Source organism: Chionomys nivalis, chromosome 23 (assembly GCF_950005125.1).
Source record: "Chionomys nivalis chromosome 23, mChiNiv1.1, whole genome shotgun sequence".
Taxonomy (NCBI): Eukaryota; Metazoa; Chordata; class Mammalia; order Rodentia; family Cricetidae; genus Chionomys; species Chionomys nivalis.
The window spans coordinates 19,360,882-19,380,884 of record NC_080108.1 but is presented as its reverse complement, the minus strand read 5'-3'; the positions used below and the strand labels follow the sequence as shown (position 1 = coordinate 19,380,884).

General features: G+C 49.1%; 1 protein-coding gene and 1 non-coding gene across 3 annotated transcripts in view; both read right to left on the bottom strand.

Moving 5' to 3' along the window:
* St8sia2 (ST8 alpha-N-acetyl-neuraminide alpha-2,8-sialyltransferase 2) overlaps positions 1-19,650 on the bottom strand; it is a 66,007-nt gene extending 46,357 nt beyond the window's left edge. For both annotated transcript variants that reach the window (XM_057756470.1, XM_057756471.1), the window contains exon 1: positions 19,553-19,650. In XM_057756470.1, coding sequence (XP_057612453.1) covers positions 19,553-19,650 — 98 coding nt within the window. The remainder of the gene's footprint in view (positions 1-19,552) is intronic.
* On the bottom strand, positions 443-585 carry LOC130865626 (small nucleolar RNA U109). Its single transcript, XR_009056177.1, has one exon. It is a non-coding gene; the product is annotated as a small nucleolar RNA U109 (small nucleolar RNA).
* Positions 19,651-20,003: the final 353 nt, after the last annotated feature.

Sequence of the window (20,003 nt, the reverse complement as noted above, 5' to 3'; positions counted from 1 at the left end):
AGGATTCCAAAGCTCCAAAAAAAAAAAAAAAAGCTTTAGTATTTGCCCAGGATCACCCAGTGAATAACCCCAGAATAAGAGGTTTCAGGACATCATCCACATGCAGCCAGATTCCATGCATCTATGAAAGGAGGCCTTGTACCTCCCCTTCATTGACTGTGGGTAAGGATTGAGTGCAGTCCCAGGGATGCTAGTGAATTTAGCAGAAGCAAAGGTTATCCCAGAAACCGCAGCGGGAGAGCTAAGCAGACGGTTCAGGAAAATATTCGAGTTAGGCTTCCTGCTTGCCTTACGCTGATCGGTAAGTGTGGTCCAGTCATTGCAGGCTACGCTTGAAAACAGTTTGCTAGGAAAACACACTCGGTCTGTGACCCAGTTGTTTTGCATCCGTTATTGACGGCCCTTCCACTGCTTTAACCTTGGCTGCCATTCCCCTCTCTTTTATTGTAGAAGAAGCGTACTACTGCAGAACCCTAACCGGAAAGCTGACAGCCCTGGAAACTCATTTCATTCATGTCGTAGGGTGTGGATAAATCCATGCTCTTTAAAGAGAGGAGCAGAACGCCCGTCTGATGCGCCACACTTTGCTCTTGAACCTGCCAGGCGGCTACTTGAAAGGCCTCCATGTTCAACCAGGCTTTCTTCTTCTTCTTTTGTTCCTTTCTTGATGGCCTTGCATTCAGACGCGGCAGCGTTCCTATTAACGTCAGCTGCTGCCTTTTCATGACAGAATTTCTAGAGGACACCCGGACAGGGAAGACTTTGAAGGTGCTTTTCTTCTGGGGGCTTTGATGTGTCTCCTTGTGACCCTGCCTGGTCCAAGGACAATGGCCATTCCCTCTTCCTCAGCAGCAATGCTGGTCAACACTCAGGAAGTCTTACTGTTAGCTGTAAAGAGGTAGAGTGGAACCACTGGATAGGGGCCGGGAGCTCTAGCTTCCCACAGCTTCTGCTCTTACAGCCCTGAATCTTTCTTGGTCTTGATATGCTTCTTGTAAGTCAGGTCTTATAGGGTTCAAATAGAAACCCCTGTGAGTGTTTGTTGCAGTGTTATTGAAGGTGATAGCCACTGTCCTTCAGAACAGAATAAACCAGATATTATTGCTTGCTGAGCTTAAGAAGTCTCTTGGGACTGCTGTGCTGTTTTTCCATAGTGCAATCCATTAGGGTACCATTAGAAGCCATGAAGGAAGGACAAGATGGTTAGCCATAGTAGGATCAAGCTTTCTAATGTTCTATGGCCTCCTCAGATGTGAAGCTGGGCTTTATCCAGAAGGAAGGGCTGCTGGAGATCATTTTTGTGCATTTTTCTTTCCTTCATGTAGGAGACACATCTGAATGTCACATGCCCATAGTTCATGGGACCGTGCAGGAGAGAACCCTTGCATAGAGAGGCCTGATCCCACCTTGAGTAGGCACACACTGGGTACAAGCCAAGTGTAATAGCTGGTGTTGTCAACTCAGTTGAAGCTAGAATGACCTGGGTGAAGGGTGTTTGGTTGTGCAGGGTTATCTTTGATTAATCCAAGTGAGAAGAACCTGCCCACCATGAGAAGTATCATTCCCTGACTGGCATTCTGGATTGTCTAAATGGAGAAAGGGGACTGAGCGGAAGTTTGCATTCATTGATCTCCTTTGATTACTAGGGCACTGTGATGAGCTGTCTGAATCTCCTGTGGCCTTGAATTCCTAGTCATGGGAGACGGTAGAGGGTAACTTTAATTATGAGCCGAAGCAAGCTCCTCCATAAAGTTGCTTTTGTCAAGATAATTTAACCATGGCAATGGGGGAAGGAAAGGAAGACACCAAGTATCTGCATTTCCCACGAACCAAACGAGACTCTAAAACATGCCAGAGACCAGCCTCAGCTGTGGCAACACTTTCTCTGGTTTTTTCCAGAAACTTCTTTTTCCCCATTTGCTTCCAGTCCTGCCTGGGTATTAGGGATATGAGCCTAATACCTGTGATCATGGCTCTGAGAGACTGTCTTGAATGAGGACTGACATGGGAGGGCCCTGTTCAGCTGACTTTCTCACATAACCCAGACCCATCTCCTAGGGTGGGCGTTGCCCACAATGAACTGTGGTTCCCTGTTAAAGTACCTGCCCTGACTTCCTTCAGTGACGGGCTGCGCCCCCCCCCGCAAATGTGAGCTAAGTAGACCCCCACCTTCCGAAGCTGCTTTCAGTAAGAGTGTTTTATCACGGCAAAAGAAAAGCAAACTCAGATGATACCCAGTGATTGACAGCCAAGGAGAGAGCAAGAGGCAGGATTTGAACCGGGCTTTCTAAAAGACTCTCTAAGTGGTTGGAGCCTGAACTAAGTTAAAGCTGAGAGTCAGTATAAGAGCACACTGAAGAGGTATCAGAGGGCGAGACGAAGCAGTCAGTGTTCCTGGTCACTGTACTCCAGACAGATGCCGAAACTCATTAAGTAGAGAAAGAGGAGTGAAAAGCCACGTCGGGAAGGAGGCGGCATGCACTGGAGTGGGCTGTCCCTCTGACTCGACTCCCCTGTCTCTTCGCGGACTTCTGGCCCTTCGCTTTGGATACTTCCAGAGGCTTCTGGAAGGAAGTTCAGGCTGGAAGGTTGTTTTCTGTCTTAAACACCCACCCTGAGAATAACCAAGATGTAGCAAACAGTTACACACACACACACACACATACATACACACACTCAAGCAAACATCCTCCTGGCCTTAGGCATGGAGCTGTAATTTCTACTCATGCCTTGGGTGCTACTGAGAACACATATAAAAAGCAGGAATGGAGGAGACCTCAGTGAAGTGTGTGTTTAGAGTGGACTGGGAAGGGCTGTTTTCTAGAGGACTAGGGGAGCCAGACTCCAAATGCACCATGGAAAAGACTCTCAGGTTATTGTCTAAAAGCACAGCCCAGCCTTGTGGCTCGGTGCATTCCAGTCTTCCCTTCTGTAAATAGTGTTTCTGTGCCCCCCTACCCCAGTACGAGCTCACTGCATTAATCCTCTCTGTCCTCTCTCCCTCCCTGCTGTTTAGCTCCACTTCATTTCAAGGTTGTGGCTCTGTCACAGGGCCTCTTGTGCTTCCTTTCTCTTCCCTCACGATCTTATTTTTAAACTGTGAAAACAACATATCTGTGTGTATATGTGTGTATGCATGCATGCATGTATGTGCATGTATGTGTGTGTGCATGTGTGTATTGCGTGTGTGCGTGTGTATATGTGTGCATGCATGCAAGTGTGTGTGCATGCGTGCATGCTAACTGTCTTCCAAGGTCCCAGGGTTCTCTCTCTTCCCTCCTGCCTCCCATTGCACAGTAGAAGCCTCCTGTTGCAAAGCTTCCTGTGCTGCTCTGGTTTCCTTCTGTTGTTGTGACAAGCACCATGACCAAAGACAACATAGAGAAGGAAAGGGTTCATTTGGCTTACACTTTTGGGACACAGTCCGTCACTGAGGGAAGTCAGGGCAGGAACTCAAGCAGGAACTTGAAGTAGAAATATGGAGGGATGCTCCTCGCTGGTTAACTCTGTGGCTCACTCACAGGCTCATACTTAGTTAGCTATTCTGTTTTTTGTTTTTTTTTTTTTATTTTTTTTTTCTAACACAGCCTGGGATCACCTGCTCAAGGAATGATGTGAGTGACAGGGGGCCTGGTCCTTCTATATTAATAACAACATTAACATTCCCTGACCCCCGACATGCTCACAAGTCAACTTGATCTAAAAGCTATTTCTTGGTCAAGGCTTTCCTCTCAGATCAAGACTTTCCAGTCAGATAACCCTAGGCTATGTCAAGTTGAGAACTGAATCTAAGTAGACATATATATATATATGTGTTCTGAGGATTTGAACTCAGGTCCTTACACTTGCCTGGCAAGGCTTCTTCCACTGAGCCATCTCCTCAGCCTGGCTTCTTTGGAAATCTACATGTTTATTTGTAGACTGTTTCCCTTCTTCTGTCTCCTGCTCTTTTCTTCCTTTTCAGTCCTCTGGCAAGGCCAACCTGCTGTCTGTAGAATCTCACTCCACCTGACCGCTCTAAGCAAAGTAGTCTCTCAAAGTCACCACGCTTGATGATGACCCAACCTAAGGACCCTGGGCACCCTCATCTTTAAAGGGTGCACATACTGGCAGCATGCCTCCCTTGCTCTCTTGTCCTGGTCTCCCTCATTGGCTACTCTGCCCTTTGACCTCTGCCACCTGGCTTCTGCTCCGACTCTCCAAGTGAGGCCACAGACCAAGGCTTATTTCTGGAGCCTTTGCTATGACAGAGGTTCATTAGCACTATGGCTTTCATGCAAAATTGCTTTTCTCTCAGCCCCAATTGCTCTACAAAATGCAAACCAATCAGCTCCTGATTCTTACCACTTAGGGGACTCTGGACAAGTCATTCACATCATATAATTGTTGCTATAATAATAATAATAATAATAATAATAATAATAATAATAATAATAATAATATTAATAAGTGGCCTCCTATGTCCCTCTTTGCTCTAATAGCTGGTGAACTGATTTTTTTCTGGCTATTTCTCAGGTGTTCTGTGCACTGTGTTCTGGTTCACCCATCTTCACCACCACACAGATGGATACCTCTGTCTAAAATAATCAAGTGTGAAACCAAAGACCAAACCCACCCAAGAGTCACACAGAACAGCTTCCTTTCTCCATGCCCTCTCCCCTCCCCCCATTTGTTTGGATTATTCCCTAACTCTTCCTGTCTTTGCATGGACATCACCCCAGGTAGACCCTTCATGCTGTGGCTCCCTTTGGTAGTGTGGGTGGTCCTCTCAGCTCCTTTACTCCCCGTGCCCCCTAGTAAACTGCTCCTTGTTGGCATAGTCTTTTTTCAAAGCACTCAGGGGTCCATGATGGTTCCTTTTTCTTTAAGAATCCTTTGAAACATATGGACCCTGTGCCTGTCATCTGAAGGGGTTCACAGAGCACCTAAGACCCACTACAGATTCTCTAGGGCTTCTGACTCCTCAGTCTATGTCAGAGACCTCTAACTTGTGCTGTGTGCACACTTGGTCAGAAATAGATGGCTTTTTGTTTCTTCTTCTTTTTCCCCCCAAAAGACAGGCTTGGGGTACATTGTCCTCACTGGTTTCTCTGAGACGCTGCCTTTGAAAAATAGTCACTGAGCATATACAGAGCCATACACTGGGTCCATAGAAATGAGCACGCACAGACACGAACTCCTTCCCTCACAGAATATGATCTAGAGTGAGATGAAAGAATAAAAAAGAACGAGAATAAAAATAGACCACCCCTCATGCAGATGGAGCGAGGCTAATCCCTGCCTGCTTCTAAGAAAATAAAAACAACGCTGCACAATGAGACTTGGATGAAGTCTAAAAAAAAATCTAAACCCCAACACGCTTCACTCTATTTTATCTCAATAGATCTCAACTCCCAAATATCTGAGCTTCAAAAGGCAAGATTAGATACCATTAAGCCAGCCTGGCCAGCATTGATTTAAAAACCCTCTTCTATGCCTCAGGATTGAGGAGGTTGTGGACCTCTGTTAATCTTCTTGTTATCAGCTGGATCTCAGCCTGCCAGGAGCCAGCATGCTTGATTCTCAATTCTGGCCACATCCCTCCAATCTTCTGGTTTCTGTGTATGACGGCCGTGTGGAACCATGAAGCAGCTAGCTAGGAATACTAACTTCATCCGTGGGCTGATCTTTCTTCATGGAATTGGGAGTGAGAAGGCTTACTATATTAATAAGACAGAAATCAACATATGCAGTAGTTAGCTTTGTTGTGTTGTGAACAAAATATCTAACAAAGAAGAAAAGATTTATTTTGCTCACTCTCTCAGAGGGTTCTGTCCACAGCTTGGCAAGGGTGCTTATGCAGAATCTCATGGCAGTGCAAGCATAATGAAGAGCCTCTTCTCTTCAGGGTGGACAGGAAGCAGATAGTGAGGAAGGGACTGGGCACCGGGTAGACCCATCAAAGGCGTGCCCCTGTGGTCTGCTTTCTTCAAGTAGACTGTACCTCCTAAGGTTTCTGGTATCTCCCCAAATAGCGCCACCAGCTGAGACCGAGCCTGTTGGGGGCATCTCATGTTCAAAAAGTAATGATAAGTTTCATATCAGATGGCTGCAGAGCCCCATGTAATACCTCGCAGGTTTCCTCTTCTCTGGTAGCACAAAGAGGTATTTAAAGGATCCCAGAATGTATTTGACAGGACCTTGCTGGAATTAGTTCCCTCTCCTTTCTTTCTCTGCCTTCCCTCTTCTTTCCTGGGTTTTCCAAACCAGCACACATTCTCTATGAGGCACTGGATGGATAAGGACCTGGAAGGTCAACACAGCACAGATCTGAAATGGTCCTGTCTCTCGGTGAGCTCCTGGGTAGCTGCCATGAACACTACCACATGATAGATACGAAGTGGTACCGAGGAGAGGCAGGGCATTCCTAAAGAATGGCAGCAGGCATTGGCCTGGTAGTGATGCAGAGAGAGGAAGGTCTTCTTGGACCTGACTCATCCTGACCTTCTCTTGTCCAGATGGTACTGCCTGGAAGGTGATGGTGCTTGAAGATTGCATGAGTGTGCCAATAAGCACGCACACACACACACACACACACACACACACACACACCCCACTATTTAAATCACCTGCATGATTGTTTCCTGGGAGGAGTCTTCCATTGGGTACTTCCTCAAGTATAGTGAATGGATCATTTCTGTAACCAGGGATCCTTCTAGGGAATTAACTCACTCTGTATAGAAATGCCTCAAGGAATTGTTTTGGCTTCACTACCTTTGGGTTGCTTAATGGCACAGGGAAGAAATCAGACTAGTGTGTTTCCTACATCAACCATAACATTTTTTTGGGGTCTATTCTCCTGTATTTTGCTAACTCAACTTTATTGACTCAACACTTGCCTTTAAATTGACTCACTTAAAAACTTAAATGAATTTATCACAAAAGACATCTTTGTATCACTACCATAAATAGAATACCAATATCCCTTGCCCTAAATAGAAGATAATAGCAAGAATAAATACAATTAAATTCTTGGCTGCCATCCTGCTCAGGGGCTCTCTTTATCAGGAAGAGCAGATGGGTTTTAAAAGTCTCCCCTATACTTAGCCTTCATCACCCCTAGAGGCCTCCCCTCTCCATTCACCACAGTGGTGTTTGGAATTAGACTACAGGCTGGGCAGCCCACCAGATCTGCCGAGGAAGCCCCAGACCTCTGGAGGAACTACTATGGCCTGTGCCAACTGTGAAGTCAGGCCATTTGCCATCTGAATGATCACAGCCAACCAACTCACCAGAGAGCTCAGTGAAGCTGAGGACTGCTTTGCTGTCCTGCTTCTCCAGAAATTACCATCTGGTACTACAGGCCTAGGTCAAGGCTGTGCCTAGATGTACGGGAACCTCTTTAGACTCCTGAGTCAGGTCAACCTTTGGTGATGATTCCTTCTGGCTTTACCTCATGGCTGAGGAACGCAGCCAGCTAGACGGAAAAATGTTAGGTCCCTCTTCTGGCTTTATGAAGCAATTACTGTACTCGGGTTTCAGTTACCAGTCAGGTTGCTCTTACAGGGTGTGTGTGTGTGTGTGTGTGTGTGTGTGTGTTCACCATAGCACAGCCATGGAGGTCAGAGGACAACCTTGGGCAATGGTCTTCACTTTCAGTCTCATTTGAGCTGGTCTTTCTGCTGTTTTCCAATGCATACCCCTGGCCTTCCAGGTTCTGGAGATTCTCCTATCTCTGTCTCCCAAATTGCTGTAGCAGAATTGGGATTAGAGATGTGTGCTACTGTACCTAGCTTTACATGGGTCCTAGGGATTCAAACTCAGGTCCTTGTGCTTGTCTGATAAGCAGTTTGCCCACCGAGCCATCTCCCCAGTACCTCCTGTAGTGTTTTTATAATATATGTGTGGTCTACATAAAAAGCACTTCATATACACATGGGGATCTCCCTTGTGCCTGGAATGAGTTACTTCTTTTTTTTTTTTTTTTTACATCCATTGGAGAGTCACTCAAGGGCAATTCTGTTTTGGGCAGAGAGACATAGACAAATTCTCCCTGGTGAGTAGGCACGGGTCACTACAGAAGGCCGGGAGAGCAGTTACACTGATGTATCCTTTAGTGACCGGGACATGCCTGCAGAAATGCATCATTAAGCGATGTTGTGGGAATGCTACCAAGTATTTTTGCAAACACGGGCGGTGCAGCCTTCTGTCTGCTGACTGTATGCTATGGCCTATTGCTCCTAGGACCAAACACCACGTTTCTATACTGTGTCCTACAGACAAATGTGTTTATCCAAACACAGGAAAGGCGCATTGTTTTTCAGCTCCATTACAACCTTAGGGAGATGCTTTGGCATGTGCAGCTTGGGGTTGAGCAAAACATCATTTTGTGGTGTGTAACTATATTGTCGTGTGTGTGTGTGCAAGTATGTGTGCAAGTGCACACACATTGCCCGGGGCCTTAGTACATGGCAGATAGACTTAGCAGGCCTGAGATTCGGCATGTCTTCCGTACCTCTAGGTGATATCCAGAGTTGATGGTCTAAGGACCACACTTTAAGTGAAAAGACCCTAGCCTAGTGTATCTCAATTCCTCAGAGGGCCTAACAGTGACAGGATCTCCTGGAACTTGTCCAAGATGCAAATTCTCTGGTTTGGACAAGCCTTTGAGGATGTTCTTTCTGGTTCGAGGGCCATTTTATGGACCTCATACTTTCCAGAAGCCATACCAACTGCATAGTCCCATTTTCTTGCAGGTACTATATGGTGTGAGCCTGACAAGAAAGGGACCACACGACTTCAATTTTCCTAGTCTTGTGGTTGCCAAATCAGAAAATCCAAGGTTTTAGACTCTTGTTGAGTTCATTCTTGTGCCAAAGGGGGGCAGTTTCAAGACATCCACCCCCCTCCTGCAGAGACAGAGCAAGGGAGAGAAGGAAGCTGTACAAGGCACTGGGAGGGGTCTGAGTAGCTTTGGCCTCCCTCATCTCCACCACTGCACTGTGCCTTCCATGAACTTGAGTGTTTATGGGACCCCAGGGACCCCCTCCACTGAATTTAGATAGGCAGGCAAGCCAGCAAGTGTTTACACAGTGGCCACACAGAAAAGCATGAGCCTGTACTTCCCATAGTCCTAAATCCCAAGGGCTAGGGATTTGGGCCACGTTCAGCAAGTCTAGCCAAACACACTCATGCTATAGTGATGGTGTGTGCTTTCTAATTCTCTGTTTCTGCCACTCCCTCACTCTCTGGCACGATTGCCTCCCTCCCATGCTTCTTGGCATCGTATTACCTTCCAAATGAAATAGTACCCTCATTGATGTTGCTTTGTTAAAACCACACCATGCTCTTAAAATAAACCAACGTGCCCAAGCACCTGCCAGGCATTCCCTCATTTGTGTGTGTGTGTGTCTGTGTGTGTGTGTGTACGTTTTCAAAAATTGTAGTAAAACATATTCAACACATACTGTTTTGAACTTGTTTGAGTGTTCTGTTCAGTGGCGTTTAGTACATTTCTGATTGCTGTGCAATCTTCGCCACCATCCCTCTATAGAACTTTTTTCATCTTGCAAAACAGAAACTTTACATTCATTAAATCATAACTCCTCACTCTCCCCCCTACCAACGGTGATAATCCCCATTCTGTGAAGAACCTGGCTGTTGTAGGAAGCTCCTGTATGAGGAATCAGGCACCGGCTGTCTTTTAGTGACTGCATTAATTTCACTTAGTTTAATGGCATCAAGGTTCATCTGCGCTGAATGGAGCATTGTTAGAAGTTCCTTCATTTTTAAGGCTGAATAGTATTTCATTATATGTGAAACACATTCTGATGGTCCATTCATCTGCCAATGGATACGAGCTGCTCCTACCTTTTGCCCATTGTTACTGACACCTCTGTGAACAGTGGTATTATTGTATACCTATCTGTTCGGGTCTTGGCTTTCAATTTTTATAAAGCTTTGGGTGATTTTATTTATTTCCCTTTCATGCGTATGAGTGTTTTGCTTGCATAGATGTTTGTGTACCACATGTGTGCTAACCCATAGAGGTCAGAAGAAGGAATCGAATTCTCTAGGACTGGAGTTGGAGATGGCTGTAAGCTGCCATGTGGGTGCTGGTACTTGAACCTGGGTCCTCTGGAAGAGCAGCCAGTGCTCTCAACCACTGAGCCGTCTCTCCAGCCACTCTGTTTTATACATACCCATTAGTGAGATTGCTAGACTGGATGGTATGGAGTCTGTATTAGGGTTTTGGGGAGAGACTGTTCTTTTGCTTTCCTTAGAGGCTGCAGCGTTTTGTACCCTACTGTCTGTAGTCTGCACAATCATGAGGAGGCTGTGGCTTAGGGAACTGAGGTTCAGAAAAGGGGGCCACTTCCTTGAGGGCACTTGGGTAGTAAAGGTTTCTCCAGAGGCCAGCATTTCCACCACCCAATAATAGCTCCTTGTTGGTACTAAGGTGGAGCCTGGTGTCCTGCATCAGGGGCAGCAAGTACAGCTCCAGCGAGAAGGCAGTGCAGAAGTAAGGCTCTGGGTGGCATCGATTCATATGAAGACCCAAGACCCCACTCTGTGAGGTCAGAGCCATGGTTGGCAGCATGGGTAGGAAGAGATTTATAGGAAGACCCAAGACCCCACTCTGTGGGGTCAGAGCCATGGTTGGCAGCATGGGTAGGAAGAGATTTATAGGAAGACCCAAGACCCCACTCTGTGGGGTCAGAGTCATGGTTGGCAGCATGGGTAGGAAGAGATTTATAGGAAGACCCAAGACCCCACTCTGTGGGGTCAGAGCCATGGTTGGCAGCATGGGTAGGAAGAGATTTATAGGAAGACCCAAGACCCCACTCTGTGGGGTCAGAGCCATGGTTGGCAGCATGGGTAGGAAGAGATTTATAGGAAGACCCAAGACCCCACTCTGTGGGGTCAGAGCCATGGTTGGCAGCATGGGTAGGCTGTGGGAAGGCCTGCAAGCCATGACTGTTTCCTCACTGTCCAGAATCTTTTTTGAGGCCTTCTTCAAGCATGCCTAGACACAGCCAGCAGTACTGCCGTTCCTCTCACCTGTCTCTTTGCTTCTCAGAAATAAACATTTTGCTTAGGGCATTAGCTTGGACACCTTGCACAGTTCGCTTAAAGTCAAGTCTTAGGAAGGCACTCTGAGTGCCTTCGTGACCTACAAAACAGCAAGCCAAAGCCACCGGCCCAGGCAAGCTCCCTCTCTCCAGACACCCTCTGCCTTCACCTCTATTATTTAAACTGTCCTGGCAATAGCGTGAAAGAAGGCATGAGTTACCTGAGGTATCGCTCTCCTGAGTGAGGCCAATGCGCTTAGCCTAGAAACTAGAGATTAGGAAACCCAACAGCAAACACTTAGGTCTTACTGGGCAGAAAGTCCAGGAGCGTCTGCCCTTTCCTCAGCCTTGGCTGAACCGCCAGACCCCAGCGATATCACCAGGCTGCTAGTCTACAGACCGTCCATGAGTCTCTCCTACAGACTCAGAAGTTTCCAGTATCCTTTTACAAACCTGCAGTGTGGCACAGACAATGGAACAGAGTAGAGGAGGTCCAGGGCAAGACCAGAAGGGCGGTCTAAACATCTTCAGTACCAAAAAGTAGCTAGGAGCAGCGAGCAGAGGCCAGGGCCAGATGAATGCAGCTCCTCTTGAACTTGCCGTGTGGTCACAAATTCCCGGGACCTCTCTGAGCCTTCAGTACTTATCTGCAGATGGTCAAACAGCACTATCAAAGTGAGTTCTCAGGGGGTCAGGCCCTGGAAATGGGGGCACCCTGGAACGTGCCACCTCCCTGATGAAGCCCATGTTTCCCTGCTGTGTAGCTTCTTAACCAGGCTTCCCTGACTTGGGGCAGTTGGCAATGTGAGCCCGTCCTTTCTTCTCTGGAAGAAAATTCCTCCAGGCCTTCACCATGTGCCTTGCTTCTCCTTCCCTCAGTGAGTCAGTCAGGCCCCCCTCCACAGCCTCCTCCAGTTTCTTCCCTAACATCTTCCACAGCCACTCTGAAGGGAGCAGCTTAGGGGCAGAAGGCTGCTGGAGGGGAGGCAAAAGCAGTGGTGTTTTTGAAGCTTCCCCCCTTCCCCATTGCGTATGGATCTTTCCAACTGTCATGGCCCATTATGTCCTGGGCACCAGCAGCCCACCCCTGAAAACCTCCCCCAGCCTTGGTGTGTCTGCATAGTCCTCTCTCACACAAGTATTGCGGTTTTGGTGACTACTCCCTTGGAGATAAGTGCATGCCCATCTCGTCACTGGATGCCACTCAATGCACCACTTTCGCGTGGTTCTTGCCCCCTGGGGTTGGGGTTCAGGTCTCACTTCTGCCCTTTACTAGCTGTGTGACTCTGGATGAATTGTTTGATGACTCTGTGACTTGGTTTCCTCACCTGTGCTGTGGGGATGATAATGACATCGACTTTATCAGATTGCCGTGAGGCTTAGATATCTAGCACCCACAAAATGACTTTGTTATTACTGTCTATTGGCACCTTCCCTCTGGAGGAAAAAAACACAAAACTGTGTGTGGAGGGGGGTTGTGGCTTCCGGTGTGGTTCCCACCATGAACCGTCATGAACCAAATCCCAGAAAGTAAGTTTTTAAAAGCTGGTAGCATTAAAAATAAAAACAAAACAATGAAACAAACTGGGGTTCACAGACACTGGTTCCCAACCCGTTTCGCCAAAGAAGAGGATGATTGGGTCATCTTCTAAGACTTTCTTCAAAGTGTGGTCATCTTAGTAGCCCCAAGAAAAAGAGAGCAGCATCTCAGGGCATAGAGGCTCTGAAGCAATGGCAGCTGGTAACTGAAAACTGCCTAACTGCTCTGGATACATTGCGCCTTTTCTTTCTTTTTTATTCTTCCCTTTTGCATCCTTTGTCCTTTCTGCACATCAGCATCTGGGGGACCACTGGTCAGGGGCATCATCTGGATCCCTAAACTATGTATTAAGAAGCTACAGGAGCAGAAACTGCATCCCTGAAGTTTGGGGTGGGGGTTGGGGTGGCGGCGCTGGCGCAGGGAAATCCCCTTGACAGAGTGGAGAGCCTCCTTCTTGCAATGCAGATTTACAACTCACACAGCAAGCCGGGCGTGATGCAGGATTTTCCAGGGAAACAAATCAGCTCCCCCAAGTGCTTGTAAGTGTATCTGGAGGAACACAGCTGCCTGTGTGTAGCGCAGCCACGCTCTCTGCTCTCCTCGACTGAAGCCATCCTCTCCGTGTTACTGTGCAGTAGGTGACAGCTGAAGCCGAGCACATTCAGGGACAAACAGGTCCCGTCAGGACACTGGACAGCCTCCTGGCTGGGTGATGAATTGTGGACAACTGGGGAGAATTTAAAACCAGCCCAGCTGCCACCTAAGAGAGTGACTAATCTCAACACTTAAGGACGAGACTAGCACAGCAGAGATAGCAAGCCAGACCCAGACTGGCAAGAAGGCAGCTACTGGGGATGTCACCCTGACAGACCTCTAGGGAGGGACCTGTCTCCATCATCCCCCTCCCTCCAAAAGGAGAGAGACACAGCCATGGGCTCAGTGGGCCGTGGAGTTTCTGCTATCTGCCATCTGCCTGTCTAACTCAGTTTTGCTCTGGGCAGATGTGAGATCGGATCCTCCTGAGCTTATCTAGATCTGTGCAGCATCCCCAGCCTTGACGGGTCATCATGATCCCCTAGTTTGACAGCGCTTTAAAAATAAATGCACTACTTTTAAGTATCCATAAAGAACATTTGGAGACGGTATACATAAGGGTGGAGGACCTTGCATTTCTATGTGGGCTGTGTCTCAGAGATGTCACTTTCAGTGTCCTTCCCAGGCTGTACCCTTCATGCTGCACATGGCAGACATACCATGACTTTCTCATTAAGTGGGGGTGTTCAACTGTTTGTTGAACAGTGGGGATCTTTTGAGCCAGAGAGACTAGGACCTGACTTCGCTAAACCTCAAACCTACGTTTGTTCATTCAAAAGGTACTTCACGGGTTTCATTATTCCAGCTTGGAGTCCTGGGCCACAAGCACCCCAGGACAGCTGCGAATGCAGCTCACTCCAAACTAGCACACTACCTTAAAACATTACGACTTTTGAAAAAAGTGATTTGTTTCAGTAACTCGATCAAGTGACTCTTGAGGGCGAACATGTAGATGGCAATGTCATGTTTAAATGTCAAAAGGTCAGGTATTCCTGGGCCATATACTTCTCAGGAGGAGCTCAGACATAGGCTAAATAAAACATAATTGTGAACTCTGTCTTCATAGGGCCCTTGCATGATGGGATGGTCAAGGTGCACACAGGGTGAGCAGCTAAGGAAGGTGGGGCTGGGAATGTGACGCCAAGGAGGTAATGGCAGAGCAGAGAGGAAACGTGTGTGTGTGTGTGGGGGGGGTCATGGGAAGGGGGGCAGGGAGAGCAGGAAGGCTAGCGTGAATCGGAAGTCCCTGAAGGGGGATGGGCGTGTGCAAAGGGATAGAAATGGGCAATCATGGAACAATGCAGAAACTTGTAAGCAGTATAGAAGGGAACAGGTAAAGCCATGGAAGGATGAACAGGAGGCCATGACCAGGTGGCAGCCACTTCTGCGCATTCTCTCCTTAAAGAAGTGAGAAGCTCTCCAGAACCCCACTCTTTGTGTCAAGTAGTTATCATTTTTCACTTTTCACCATTCCCAGATTGTGAAACCTAAACAGTTTTAAAACCTAGCAACTCTGTACTACAAGGGGAGAGAGGCCTTGCGCACTGAGTTGGTTTCCAATATGGATATCTATTTACAATTCAAATTGGATGCTGGAACAGTTGGCATCAAGGACTCAGAGCAAGGGAGTTAAAACCAGAACGTCTTTCTCTTCTATTTTATCTTTTAATTGTGTTTATGCTTGGGTGAACTATACTAGGATGGTGGAGGAGGAAAAAAAATGAATGCCTCCCCCAATGACAAGGACCACCTTGAATAAACACAAACTCTTCTCACAGAGCGGAGGATGCAGCTGCCCAAGGCCATGTTCTTCTGCATCCACCCAGACTCTTCCTCTGAGAAGTGTATTTAACCTTGCTGGCCCTGGATGGCAGGAGTCACTGCCTGCTCACAGACCGGGTCTCATTGATGAACAGCGCTAACTCCTCCTCCTCTGTTACTTTCCTAGAAATGATTTGACATTTAATATGGTACCAGGACCCTGGCATGATGTACTAGATGGCATCAATTCTGACCACTCAGATAGCCATTCTAACACATCAGTTCTCAAGATGGATCGATTTCTAAATATCTTCACTATCACCCCTGCTCTGGATACCTGGATACAATCAGGAAAGTCTAATTCAGCTGCCACTGGAGTCTAGTTCGCGAGAGAATGAGAACGCTACCTCCTGCAGAAGATTTAGCCCACAGTCTGCCTGACCTCTGACCTATGTAGACCCAGGGTCAAGTACTAAGCGCTTCATTACTAGCGAATTAACTCACAGCTTCAGTTTCCTTCCGGATAAACTAGGGGTAGCAGCAGTCCCCGCTGGAGATGGGTGGAGTGACGGCTCAGTGAACAGATGCTCCCAGGTAGTCATCGTGGGCCTGGTACACGGAGCTCAATGAACAGAAGTTCTTGGTGCCCCTGGTTGCTTGCCGTTGGGGTACCACAAGGATAGAATATGTTAATGTCTTGGACAGCCAAGAATAGCTCTCAGCTGGTACTCAGTTCATGCTAACCATCATTACCACCCCCCTTGGTGCCACAACTGGAATTGTTAGGGTCACCAGCTATGCATTTATCTTTTAAACAGAGTTCTTTAGTGCTCCTGGGATTATAATGGCTCACCTGGTGACTACAGCATTGGATGGCAAAGGTGGAGATCCGTATGAGGCTGCCTTACATGGAAACAACCACGGTATGGCTTAGATATTTGATACTACATCAAACAAAGCCTAACTCATAACCCAGGGAGCTGTTTCTACAGGAGAAGCCCTTTGTGGCCTGAGGACCTCCGAGTGCCACCTTGCCCAAGGATGTTGTGTGCCTACCTGAGACAAACTGGGAAAACCCATACCTCTTGAATGACTTCTGTGGGCCTGTTGTGAAGACAATGTGCTTGACACAACAACCATGAGCCACACTCCTACGGAGGTGGAGGTGTCACACTCAAGACTAAAGCCCAGGTGATAACCAGAAGGACTCGGTTTACCTAGTAGGTGTGTCAATGGTGCAGCCCACAGGTGCTACGCACACCAAAGGAGCTATGAACCTAGTCCAGCGCAAACTGTAAACTTATTTAAAATGTTGTAAGTTTTTGCTTTGCCATTTCTTTTGGTAACTAGATAGCATATTGTGGACTTTGCAAATAATAATGTCATGTCACAATATCTAAACGCTGAACATGCCTGATCCAACATGGGCCAGCCGACGTTAAAGCTCAGGAGGTGCTCCTGGGCTAGGTATGTGGCTGCTTCACCAAAAGCCCCATTCAATTGCTGGCTCAGAACTCGCCTGTGTTCTTTGCTCTCAGGCAAGCCTCCTTGGGTGCTTAGCAGAGAATTTGGCTTTGTACATGTTTTCCTGCCTGGTGCAGTCCCAGCTGAATGAGAACTAGAGGGTCAAAAGTGGAACTTGGAAGAAAATCACTCAGAAAGAAGAGATGTCTCTCAGACGAAACCTCTGAAAGAGAGCTTTACCCCTGGCCAGAGCATATGTAGTGCAGGGGGCGGGTCAGAACCATGGATGCCACTAACCTTTGATCTCATCTTCTAAGAAAGCATTGAGAGACTTCTGAAAAATGGGTCTCCAGGCCATGCGTGCGTGCATGTGTGTGTGTGTGTGTGAGAGAGAGAGAGAGAGAGAGACAGACAGACAGACAGACAGACACACACACAGAGTTGCTTGCTTCTTTCACTATCCATTCCTTAATTCTTGGTAAACCTATCCCTAAAGTGACTCTCTGTCTTGTTTGCCCGATCACTAGATCTCAGGTTCCCACTGTCTACTGCCTTCCAGAATCAGCATCCCCAGCACCTCTGGACCATGGTTCTCTCTGGCGGGTAATTGGCTATTCTTTCTAGCAGAGGTAGCAAGGGCTGGTACAAGAACACTGTGGTCCTGAGTAGGATCCCAGGCTATCCTGAAAAGCACAGGACACGGGAGAGAGTCCTCTTGACAACCCTCCCCCGTCTCTGTGATGGGTCATTTACCTACACCTTACTATTCACATCCGAGGTGGTCCTAGGAGTCAGTGACTGTTCTAGGAGTCAGCTAAGGAGTGAGGTTTTAACAAGTGGGATTCCCATCCTCCCTGCCCACACTGTTCTTTCCTTTACCATGCGTGGCCAATGCAATAAGCCTCCTCCCCCCAGGTTAAACACGGATGGGACTGACTGCAAATGGAACTGGTCTATCGATGCCGATCACGTGGCATAGATATAGGACCAAGGTGACTACATCAAACTAGGAGAAAGTCATAATGACTGACCAAGCTAAATGTCAGTCAGCCCAAACGCCAGAGTCAGCGCACAAGGTGCTGCAGCAGATGTCAGTATGGGCTAGGTGGAGGTTTTCTTCAGGTAAGGGGCGAAAGAAAAAGAATTCGGGATCCCCAGTTGAAATATATCACAGAGGATATGCTCACAGCATCGAGCCCAGTATACATCAGTGTATACTGAGTTTCAGTATACACTCTAAATGTAAATACTGCTCTGGAAACTCCTGATGGCCTGCTGGAAAAGTCTGACTGTGGAAAGTGGAACTTTCAAAATGCCTTTGACAGGAAAGAGAGACACTACGTGTAACTGATCTTCTCATTACATTTTAAAAATTAAAAGTCCCTGGCGAAATAGAAGATACTCAGTAAGAAGTTTAGCAAATTGACGAGCAAGGGTGTTTGCTTATGGGAGAGGCGGCACATGTTCCTAGAACTAGTGGGCATATGGGCCCTTCGTTTCCCCCTCGCCAAAGGTCACCCAGTGGTCTGGGCCAGGCAGAAACCCGGAAGTGCAGAAGGCCCATCTTAGCATCATGGTCTCTTCCAGTATCCCAGAATGTGACTTCACCAACTTTTGTTGCGACCGGTGGTTCTCTGGCCACACACCAGGAACACAGCTATGGGAGAATAACCTGTTTCTGCCTGTGCTTAGGCGCTGGCGGCACATAGTGTGTTAACTGAACATCGGTGAAAGTTTTCAGAGCTCTTGGGGAAACCGAGGATGAGGAGAAGAATAACGCCGAAAGGGGCTCATGAAGCATAATGGAGTCCACAGGATGTATTGTGCGTTACAGAGAGAGATAGTGTCAGAGCGAAAGCAAAGAGCGGGAAGAGACACCTGCCTGCAGGCTAGGGTCCCCAGGGCTTCAGCATTTTGGATTCTGGTCGCTCTCTGTTTTGGAGGGGCCTGACAGCACGGCGCATCCTCTGTTCGGGTAGATAATGAAGTTGGACAAAGGAGGGGCGCACGCAGCATGGGACGTCCATATGTTTGGCTCCTCACAAACCCCACAGAGGACCGGATTCACCCACTGCCTGCCATCCTCTCTGAGATCTCACCCTTTTCCTGAAGGCCACCTCAGAGCCCTGCTTCCCACATGTCCACCATGCTTTGGAGGCTCCGGACAGGGGTCGGGCTCCTCGTGCAGTAGTCTGAAGGGCCGGGCGCCAGCCTCAACCCAGGAGGCACCCCGATGGTGTGACAGGCTCCTTCAGAGAGCACATTCCAAGAAGTCCCGGACCAGGAGCAGCTCGAGGTTGTGGTCCCGCCCACCCATGAAGAGATGGGGGACAAGCTGAGATCGTGCGCTCTTGGGGACCCTGGAGCCCACTGGCCGGCGATGGAGACTTTCCGGCAAGGTCTCCATCTCTCTGCGCCCGCTGAGAGCGCACAGCAACCCGGGGTCGCCTGGGGAGTCGCAGGGTTAGCTGAACCTTCAAAGCCAGCAGAGAGCCCGGGTCTCCAGCCCCGCGCGCCACACCTTAAGCAGTGCCAACCCCCCACGCCGGGATCCTGAGCTGGCTGGCGGGAGGCGTGGGAGCGTGCCTGTGTGTGTAGAGCATATTCCCCTTCTCCGGAGTCAGTGCAGGGTCTACCTCACTCAGCTCCCGCCAGGGGATTCCCCTCCCCCAGCTCAGAGATCCCCGCGCGCCCCCTGCCCACTTTGCCAAGGCGAGAAAGCGGCCGAGCCGGAGACAAAGAAACTCCTGCCTCCCTCCACTCTCCGTCCTTCTACCCGCCCGAGACACTCCCCGGCGCCCTCCCTCGACCCCGGCGACACCGGCGAGCGCAAACGCCAGGGGAAGGGACCAGGGGACAGGGAACAGGGTGGGCGAGTCCGCTTTCTCCACGCCGTGCGGCTACAGCTGCCCGTGTACCCCGCCCGGGGACACCTCTAGGCAGCCGCGCCCCCATCATCCACTCCCCAAAGCGTCCCGGGCCCCTGACACTGCCAACCCCAGTCCAAACCGCCAGCCCCATCCCTCCAGCGGAGCGACAGGGGGGCGCGGCGCACACAAAGCGGATGGGGAGCGCGGTGCCTGGGGAGGGGAGGGAGAGATCCCGCCGGAGCTCGCGGCACGGGCCCGGGGTGGCTATTTACCCGATTTCTTCTTCGATCTCCGAAATGTCTGCGAAGATGAGGAAGACCACAAGCAGTGTGAGTGCGGCCAGCATCCAGCTCCGGAACTGCAGCTGCATGGTGGGGTCGGCGCCCCCGGGACCCGCGCGCGCGGGCCGGGGCCAGGAGCTGGGGCTGGAGGAGCCTCCGCGCTCCAGGCGCAGCGGGGCACACACCCTGCGCTCTGGGCGAGTCCGGGCCGGCGGCGGCCAAGGCGACAGCGGCAGCGACAGACAGGGGTTGCTCAGGCGCGGCGAGCCCTCTCTCTCTCTCTCTCTCTCTCTCTCTCTCTCTCTCTCTCTCTCTCTCTCTCGATCGCTCTCCCTGCTCCTGCCCGCCCCTCCCCTCCCTCCTCCTTTTCTCCCCTCCCCACGCCCCACACCGGGCTCCGGGCTCAGTTTGACAGCTTTGCTCCGCGCCTTGCCTAGCCTCC